Source organism: Opisthocomus hoazin, chromosome 1 (assembly GCF_030867145.1).
Source record: "Opisthocomus hoazin isolate bOpiHoa1 chromosome 1, bOpiHoa1.hap1, whole genome shotgun sequence".
In the NCBI taxonomy this organism is placed as follows: domain Eukaryota; kingdom Metazoa; phylum Chordata; class Aves; order Opisthocomiformes; family Opisthocomidae; genus Opisthocomus; species Opisthocomus hoazin.
Genome location: NC_134414.1, coordinates 126779239 through 126788802, shown reverse-complemented (window position 1 = coordinate 126788802; position 9564 = coordinate 126779239). Strand labels below are relative to the sequence as shown.

The window sequence follows — 9564 nt, the reverse complement described above, 5'->3', positions numbered from 1 at the left end:
GCGGCCTCCATGGCCGGGCAGGCCGTGACCCGCGGGCGCTGCCTGGACAGGCCGAGGCCGCCTGCGTCGGGCCTGCCTCGGCGGCGGGAAACCGTCGTTACCCCAAACGCTCGCGGGAGGTTCGCTGCCCGCTCCCCCGTGCGTGCTCTGTGACGGGGCGGGAGGGTGACGGACGCTCAGTGACACGTTACGTACGTGCAGAGCTCGCACGTTTAACTTCGCTTCCTCGTGCCTTCCCTCCGCCTGCGAGCCGGGCCGCAGCCATCGGGTCCGCCCCCCGGAACCCGAGCGCCAGCCGCCGTTCCCACCCGGCGTCTGCGGGCGGCGGCAGCGGGGTCCGCTCGGAGCGCCGCGCCGGAAGCTGCCGTTGCCGGGGCTTCGGTCGGCGGAGCGGCGGCCGGGCCCAGGACGATGGCGTCGCTGGGGCTGAGCGAACGGGAGCAGGCCGGGTGCCGCGAGCTGCTGGAGCTGCTGCAGACCGAGGAGCTCATCGCTCTGACCGACACCGTCACCAACCGCCTCGTGCACCCGGAGACCCGCCAAGGTGCGCGGAGCCTCCTGCCGCCCCCACCCCCCTCGGGCCGGCCCTGGGGCTCCCGGGCCTCGGGCCGGTGCGGGGCTGCGCGTTGTTGGGGCCGTTGGGAGCCCGTTGCTCCGGGGAGGCCTGCGGGCACCCGAGCAGCGCCGGGCTCTGGTGGCTGGGGGCCCGGCCCTGGTCTCGGCCCTGCGGCTGGCGGCTGGTAGCCGGCGTTCAGGGCTCAGGAGCTTTTGGGCCTCTCTCCGGCCGCTCCCCGGGTGCGCTGCGGGGCCCCTGCTCGGCTCTGTCGGCGTGTGAGAAGCAGATGTAGGGCCCGAGCGGCTCTCGCCGCGTGCGCTGACGGCCTTTGCCTTCGGGGTTTGAAAGGCCGAAACGCAGAGCAGATCCTCAACTTGTTTCGTTGTTGGGCGGAGCACTTCCAGGTGTGACCATCCCCGTCGCTTCGTAGATGTCGAGATTTGTTTGGCGGAACTGAATTTTGTATCAGAGGTCGCCGAGGCCGTTCAGCGTGTTGCCCTGGAATGTACTCGTCCAAAAATTTCAGTGCGTTTCAGGTGACATAACTCGGACTCGTCAGATTTACCAGGCGCATTTCTTAAGAAGGTCTTATGCCTGTAGTCTTTCTTGTTGCCTTTTTTATCTACTTTTTGCAGCGATCGTAGGCTAAATTAATTTTTTTTTTGCTTCAGCTATTAGTCTCTACTTGTTTAAACTTGCAGTTTTTATAAGTAACAGGTTAAGCACCCAGCCTCAGCTCAGGTGAGCACCGGCTACCACAACTATTTTAAAAGTGAGTTTCAGTTTGTTGTGTTTCCTAATGTTGCCACAGAGCCTTGTAGCTGAATTTTTTTTGAATGTTACTTTCCAATGCACTGTCATTGTGCTACCACGCACGCTGTTTTCTTATGAGCCCAGGAATAGTAATTTTATTAGTGTGGAAATAAAACAGACTTCATTCCAGTTCCATCAGTCTTCAGGAACCTAGGTGGAACCTCGGTTTCACAAACTATAGTGTGTTGTCTGAAAAACTGCAAACTTCTGGTACTAGAATTCTTGTTCAGCATACGGGGAATCGGAGATTACCTGAGTTATCTCTCTGTCTGCATTTCTGTCGATTTTCTGTTCACGAGAATCATTTGAAAACTTGAATACTCTTCAGAATACCAGTGTGTTCTCTGACACGTTCAGGGATCATGTGAAGTGTCTGATGCAGAGATTAAGAGTGGCATTCCATATTTAGAAGAACCGTAGAAGATTTGTCTGGTTCTTCTTTCTCTGTGTGATCTTGCTTCCAGGAAGACAGGTGGATGGCTTGCTTTGAAATATCCCAGAGCTTTTCAAAAGGAGGATGAAACCAAGCTCAGCTTTTGGTGAGTGCAGGTGCTGTATGGTGACACAAAGCAGGAAGCTCTAAACGATTTCCTGTAAAGTGAACTTATTTTGAAGTTAAGGCTAGCTGCATCTCAGTAAGTACAGGTGAAATGCATCGTGTGCATGAATCTTTATACTTCTTGAAACACTTGGAGTTTCTAAACAGCTTGAAAATAATTGAAGAATATTATTGATTTCATTTGGAAGAAAAAGTCACATCCTTTTTATCAAGCTCAGATAATGCATAATAAGTTCCAAGCAGTCATCGACACTGGAAGTGGGGATTACAAGGTAGCAAGGTCTTCAGTAAAAACAGCACCATTTTTTAAACATGTTCCCAAGTCTTTGGGTATCTTCTGTGTCTAATATGATTAGGTCAGATTTCAGTTTGCAAATGAACTTTTAAGTCTTTGCATTTCATCTAGGCTTATCTTGTACTGTCTTTGGAGGTGCTGGTCAGGTGTTTTAAGAAATGGCGTAGGTTTGGGTTTTAATCGTGAGAGAAGCAACTGCTAACTTAAATATCTTTACTTGCAGAAGCCATTCTTGCCATTTTGGTTTACAGCCAAAGTGTAGAAGAACTTTTGAGACGCAGAAAAGTCTATCGAGAAATAATTTTCAAGTATTTGGCAGCTCAAGGAATTCCAGTGCCACCTTCCTCTGAGAAACATCTACTCATTGATCGTGTAAAGCAGTACTGGAGTGGGCAGCTCACAACACGTGCCTTGGAGTCAGAGGAGAGAAAACCACGCCCAGAGGTGGGTACTGCTTTCTGAAAGACCTGAATGCTTAGCATTGCTTTTGCAGGATAACCAGTGTAAATGTTCTAATATACATTCAAAAATGTGACTCTTCACCTGTATTTAGGAAGGTACTGAATCTCTTTAGCTCATGGTTTGTTTGGTCTTGGTTGTTGGGGTTGGTGGTTTGTTTTTTTTCCAAATTCCATCTGTTAAAGGTGTCTGTGCCAACGTATCACTTGCAGAGCACATCCTTCTGCTCTGTCTTGCAAAATATGTTAGTGCATTTGAATTCTAATGTGTGGGGTCTCTTTTTTTTTAATTTTTAAGTTGTACTGTAAGCTGAAATAGAGGGCAAGAACGTCTGTCGGACTGTGATCTGAAATGTTGGGGAGGATGGAGGGAATGGAGAGGCAAACTTGCCTTTTTGTAAGTGGCCTTGATCTACTTCTAGAGACAGTGCAGTCAAAATAGCACTGTCTGTAAGCTGTTTTTCTTCTTACGCCTTTCAGTTAGAGTGCAGAATGGATTTTAGCAAATTTTTATATTGTTGAAATGTAAAGTTTGTAGCAGTGCCAGGTTCCTGTCATTTTTTTCCCTTGAAACTAGTAACACTTAATACAGTGTAACTGAGTGTATTTTGGAAATTACAGGTTACTTTGAAGTTCAAAATTTTGAGGTTTAGCAAATCCTCGTCGTGTTATGAACCTCCAGTGTTTTATTTGTCTTGGATCTTTACCATGTAGTTCTAAATAGTCCCCTTGCTCTTTCAAATGTTGTGCTTCTGAGACCTAATGGGCAACAGCCCCACCAGCTGGACTGTTAGAGCTCTGTAGCTGTTGGTAACTTTCTCTCGGGGATTGACTGATGACAATTATGATTTAGCAGGGAATTGTTTTCAAAACAACTTTCTGTGCATACTTTGGAGAAAAACATGTTGCTCTTGCAAGAACACTTCCCACATATTACCCCATAGTGAAGTTTTATGGTTGAAGGGAAGTAAATTAAGTTCTGCAAAGCACTTAAAACACATTCACAAAGAATGAGAAATTCAACTGGTTTATTTATCACGTACATCTTTCTTTGCCTTTGTTTTCTCTTAATTCTCATGGTCCTCACCATTTTGAAGAAATGGGTAACATGAACCTACGTAATAGGATTATAAATCAATTGCAGTTTATTGTGAAGTGAATACAGCATTTCTGTATAGAAGTCTCCAAACTTTCCATACTTAATTACTTAATACTTATTTAAAACATAGTTAATTTAGTACTTGCTAGACTTCGATGTTAGCAAACTCGACATTTGATTTACTTTTAAAAGCCTTGCTGTCAAGTTGCAACTACTGAGAAGCCCTACAAAGTAACTGTACATTTAGTTCTTGTTCAAAAAACACTTTGCCTTACCGTTGGAGGTCATGTATCTTTATGTTGGGAAGTTTGGATGTCTTTTCTTAAGTAAAAAAATCTTACCTATTGTAAGAGAAAGCAGAGGATAAACAGACTTCGTATGTACAAATTAGATACGCTCACAGGACTGTTAGTTGAGCGTCCTATTGTTGCCTTTTACAGTGATGCTTCTTGTAGAAAGAAGTGTCCTCTAAACCAAATGTGTTTCTATAATCAACTTAAAAACCTGTCTGAAATATCTAATTGCGGAGTGACTTGTTTCCTAAATGTTCGTGCTTAAATTTTGCTATTCTACACATAGTTGTAGACATACCAAGAATTCAGCTGCAAGGAATAGATTTTTTTTCTTAGCTTGACCCATAGTAGTGTCTAAAGAAAAAAACCAACAAAGTCTTATTGCTTATTTTCATGCAATATGTATTCTGTGATACAAGACTTGGTGTGGTTCGTCACCCTCTTTTGACATGGTTTTAATAACATGACCATTGGTTACTCACTGATACTTGCTTTTGCTACTTACTGTGAATTTGGCTTCAAAACTTTATACCCACCAGTCTGTTGTGAGTCTCAGCAACCCATAATTAAACTTAAATATTATTTTGAAGTATTTCTTATCCCCTACATTGTAGATGTATTTTAGAAATGAGCGTGTCATTTTCTGTAAAACAAGGGAAAAAAGGGTGCAAGTGTGTTTTGAGTAGTTTCATGCTTTGTTTCACTGGCCTATTCTTCTCTAAGGCTGCTAGACAAGACAAGAATCTTTGAGCCTTTTCAAATTATTTTTTGAAGATTTGGCTGTCTGCTAGCAATATTTACTTTGTCTCAGTACTTGAAAATACTTTCTCAGCAGATTCACTGTTGAACAAAGGATTTTGTGACAGTCTGAAGGAAGGATTTGATGATAGGCTGAATGGAGTTGCCTTTATTCCTGAAGTAAGCCTGTGCTGCTATGTGAAAATCCCTGCAGCCCTCCTATCCCAATGTCACATTGTCTCAGTCTGTTTTAGGTGATCAGTTGTACAATTAGAAAAGTAACTGTGATTCCTCAAGACTTTTGTCTATTTTGGAGGAGCAAAGGTGACATAAGTTATCATTTTCTTTGATTTGGGCTCTATTCCTATTAGAAATATGGTGAAGACTACAAATATCTCTTGTGAAAGTGACCAAGGATCTTCTGGATTATTTTTTATCAGTCTTACTGCTACACAGGGCTAAATTCAGGCATGTGATCTGGTGAAGTAGTAGTTCTGGAACACATTAATTCCTTGAGTTTCAGTTCATCCTGGATTAGGTGTGCATTTTATTAGCGTGTTCCACTGACATAATAGGTAAAACACCCCCATAGATCTGAAGTATTCTGTCAGCTTCAGGTATTAGGATGTGCGTATTCGAAAGGTGACTCCCCGACAAGTACTGTTTATTGATAAAAGCTATATGGAGGTGCAGAAACCAACACAATTCACCAAATTGAAAGGTACCAAAAAGAAGAGACCGAAGGCAACATGAAACAGGAAAAACATATCAACATAATTGCTTATTTATAAGCACTTTTTAGTAAATTGATATGCCTTAATATGAGATTAGCTTTTCAGCTTGGCTCTATATCCTTCCTGTTTTTCTGTAACCTTCTCTTGGAAATGTAAAGGCCAGTGAAAAATTACTAACCCAGGCACTTTTTACTTAGCAGAAATTTTCCTTCAGTGTGAGAATCCTGGTCTCTGGAAGTTGTTCAAAACTCCTGGTCTCATGGAAGTTGTTAAAAAATGCTTTCCCTGCCTTTTTTCAGTAGAACCAGGATTTTTTGCTTTGTTTATAAATTGTAGACCAAGACAAAACCGAAGGACTATTCTAGCTGCAATTCAGAGAATCCACCCTGATTCTCTAGATAAGATAATCATGATCTTGAAAATAAACGAGTTTTACTTTGTTGTGTTTCGTCAGGCACTCTGTCTCAGAACACATGAAGAAGACTTAGAATGTTTAAAATAAATATTCACATGATTTTATGTTGTTCTAAGTGGTAATCCCGCATGTTAAGGCTAAGTAGTTCTAAGAAAAAAAATGTGCTTGATTGCAGAGTCATGGAGAGAGACAGAAGTCACCACAAGATGACATTCGTGATCTAGGAGAAGAATTTTGTCAATGGTTCTTTGAACTCCTGAATTCTCAACATCCCCTGGGAGTAAAATCTGAAGAGAGATGGGGGCCGCAGCATTTTTGGGAGGATGCCAAAATGAAGTTCTGTTATAACACAGTAGAAAAAAACATGGAAGAATATGTTGGTGCAGAAATGGTGAGCCTTCGTCTGCTCTCCTTGGTTAAAGAAGAATATCTTCTATTCAACCCTAATTTGCATGGCAATGGACTGAAATGTGCCATGTCTCGTCATGGGTTAGTACTGGTAGCAGTGGCTGGCACCGTACATAGAGACAACACTTGTTTGGGCATCTTTGAACAAATTTTTGGACTCATTAGCTGTCCCATTAGGGAGAATACCTGGAAAATAAAAGTTGTGAATCTTAAAATAGTCGGACAGAATGCTCTGCAGCCTGGAATGCAAATTGAAAAACCCTCTATAAAATATGAGCCAAACCAACTGCAAGAGTTGTATGATGGGAAAGAACTGACTGTGTTTGAACCTCAGAAATTCTGAGCAATTCTTTCACAACTGGGGGACTGGGAAAGAGGGGGAACATACAGCACTTGTAATGCCTCGTTGAATATTGAAATGGTTTCAGCCATGTGATGTTGTCTCTTTTTTGAGTCACATTTGGTGGATGACAGACTGAGATGCAGAGTATAAATACAGGTGATGCTCTTGGGCACCTTTCCAAGAGCTAAAAAATATTTCAGAGTATTACTTTAGATTTTGTACTGTAGTTAAGAATGGAGTTTGTTTGGTTATTCTTTTTTGTGAAACATGGTTACATTTAAATGTAGGCTGGCAGCAGTATATAATGAGCTAGATGACTTGGGGTTTGCAAACTACAGGTTGCTCCTCTTGAGGTCAGCAGTTTAAACTCTTATCTGAGTTGTAACAGGAAGTCGTTGCTTCTGGCTTTTTGAAACTGGGACTGGTGAGTGTCTAAATGGACATCTAAGTCCCAAGAAAACCATGTGCCACTTTAGAAGTTTTTGGAGAGAACAGACAAAATATTGTGAATGGAGACTGCTGCCATTTGTGTTCGAAATGTGGTTCTGTCACTGAACAGTAGAGGTAGTTTAATGGGACAATGCAGGGAGCTTAGCGTCGTTGAAGTCTTTTTCTCTTTAGGTTAATAGCTTCCTTTCCTTTTCCCTGTGGATCCAACTTTGTAATGAATACAGACAAACTCTCTGTTGTTCTGCCTGTGTCCCCAAGCAGACAAATCTGAGATGGTTGCCAAGGCATCCATTTCTAGCACTGACGCTCTTGGATCAAGTAGTTGATTTCATGACTTACAGGAGCACTATATGAACCAAATGCTTTGATAATCACGTTGTGTATACTTAGAACAGAGTTTTAATATAAATGTTGTGATTTTTGTATGTTTCCTCGAAATCAGAATTTTATCTAGTCTAAGCTGCTTTATTACATTGACTAGAAGTCAATTTGTTAACACTGGACAGTTACGACGACAAGTGATATTAAATAAATAATCCAGTTACTACTTAATAACTGAAATTATTGCCATTGTAGAACTGTGGTTTTTTTACTTTGTTTTAATTTATAAGTGATTAGAAGTGAAATGAGATGGGAACTTCTTTTTTTCGCAGTTTGCTTGGATTGTTTGTGAGTTTTGTCTTAATTTTATAGCTTCACCAATAGAAGTAGTGAAAACGGAAACATTCCTCATAATATGGGAACAGTTCTTCTGGTTTTGATATGTTTATCGAAGATGCCAAATAGTAAAAGTACAGGTGGGTGAGGGAAAATGAGAAGATTCAGGTATGCACCAGATTGATTTTTGTGAACATTCTGAATCTCGAGTTCACTTAAAAAAATTCTAAAATAGTTTATTTTCTAAACAAAAGCCCACATAGTGTGTTGGAATGTTCTTTCCCAATAAACAGTTGAGTTGTGGCTTCTTCAACTACTGAAGTATATTAAATAAAACTCAACCTGAATTTAATATTCTGAAGATGCAGTTTCCTCGTGTGTGTTGAGAATTGCATTCTTCTTCAAGTGAGACAAAGCCTACCCAAAGGCCTAAATGGGCACCTTTTCAACATGCAGTATGACCATCTGTAATTCAACTAGATATTTTGCTGTTTGCAGAACCGTGCTTTGTAACTGGCAGCGTAGCTATTACTTTAGTCAGTGTGTTAAATACGAACGTGACTAAGGGTGTAGTGTTCATTACTGCTTTAGGCTGATGTGGTGGGGCTGGTCCCCATCCTCCACTCAGGTTCCTGTCTTTGCTTCCTTCTTGTGTCACAGTAATGCTGGCGCTGACTCTGGACGAGAGGGAGTGGCACTGATACCAGTGAAAACTTAACTCCTTGTGAGAAACCCTGTGCGCTGATCAGCTCTGTAAGGCGGCTGGCCGCACAAGTGCTAGCGTCAGCTGGAGGAACAGAAATGAGAATTTGCTTTTTTTGGCGACAGCCTGAATTTCTGTGGGATTAAACAAGTGGTCAAATAGCGGTCGTTGTTAATTCTTACCTTCAAAATGTTTGTGCTTGATAACTTCGAAATATTGAATGCAAGGAGTGTTGTGGTGAATCAGCTGTTTACTAATGCTGGTACCTAATGAACTTGTTCTTATTCCTTCAGTTCTACACAAAGTATGCTAGAAACTGTTGAATTGTCACAGCCTTGTAACCTCTGTGTAAATCCCTGTTCTGTTGCAGAGTGGAGCAGGAGCTGTATGATTTACTGATGACCTGTTGGTGCAGTTGCTGCTCTTGCATTGTTGATCAGGCTGTTAAGATTCTGCATACATTAGTCTTGCTCATTGGCTCTTGAATGATAACTGATTTTTGCAGCAGCTAATTTTGGTGTGTGCTTATGGGTTACTTCAGGTTGTAGTTGCCGTGAAGCAGCTGGTATCAGCAGTTAATGAGCAGTTGATGGCTGCTGCTGCAAAATGCAGGGAACGGTACAGTATCTGCTCTTTACAGTCCACCTGAATATTTGGTAGGCACTGACAGTCACCTGATGCTGAGTAACTGTGGTTTTGCAGTTACTATCTGGCATGAGTTTTTATCCTGTGATACACCTTCCTCTTTTGCTCCCAGGCAGGCAGACATTCCCTCTTTCAAAGCATACCCATCCTTTCTAAATGCACTTTATTTCCACTTGGAAAAAAGGATTCCAGTTTTATAGTGGTTCTTCAGGCTCTCCATCTTGCAAGGAAGCAGAGCTATGCTTTGAAAGCTGCTGCCTGTTTGCATTCAGTTGTAGGGGAGGCAGAGAGGTGGCGATGCCTCTGCTCTTAGACATTTCATGTATGTAGAAGTGTGCTTCGTGAGTTGCGAGGTCATATTTGTAGTACTACACCAAAGGATGTCACAAGTTTTTTTT

General features: G+C 42.2%; 1 protein-coding gene across 4 annotated transcripts; it reads left to right on the top strand.

The window, feature by feature from the left end:
- The first annotated feature begins 324 nt into the window (after positions 1–324).
- Positions 325–7739, top strand: C1H3orf38 (chromosome 1 C3orf38 homolog). Of its 4 annotated transcripts, none has more exons than XM_075435011.1 (4): positions 460–544; positions 1834–1908; positions 2447–2667; positions 6136–7739. In XM_075435011.1, exons 2-4 carry the CDS (start codon positions 1887–1889, stop codon positions 6709–6711), a joined length of 819 nt encoding a protein of 272 aa, XP_075291126.1. In that variant the 5' UTR covers positions 460–544; positions 1834–1886; the 3' UTR covers positions 6712–7739. The 4 variants fall into 4 exon arrangements, with proteins under 4 accessions (XP_075291104.1, XP_075291126.1, XP_075291117.1 ...); XM_075435002.1 differs by having other exon boundaries at positions 479–544; positions 961–1908; XM_075434989.1 differs by lacking the exon at positions 1834–1908 and having other exon boundaries at positions 325–544.
- Positions 7740–9564: the final 1825 nt, after the last annotated feature.

Excerpts from the sequence above, each read along its gene's own strand:
- C1H3orf38 (XM_075434989.1), top strand. The coding sequence starts at position 412 with ATGGCGTCGCTGGGGCTGAGCGAACGGGAGCAGGCCGGGTGCCGCGAG. Across the intron at positions 545-2,446 it reads GCACCCGGAGACCCGCCAAG|AAGCCATTCTTGCCATTTTG; the intron begins GTGCGCGGAGCC and ends CTTTACTTGCAG. Across the intron at positions 2,668-6,135 it reads AGAGAAAACCACGCCCAGAG|AGTCATGGAGAGAGACAGAA; the intron begins GTGGGTACTGCT and ends GCTTGATTGCAG.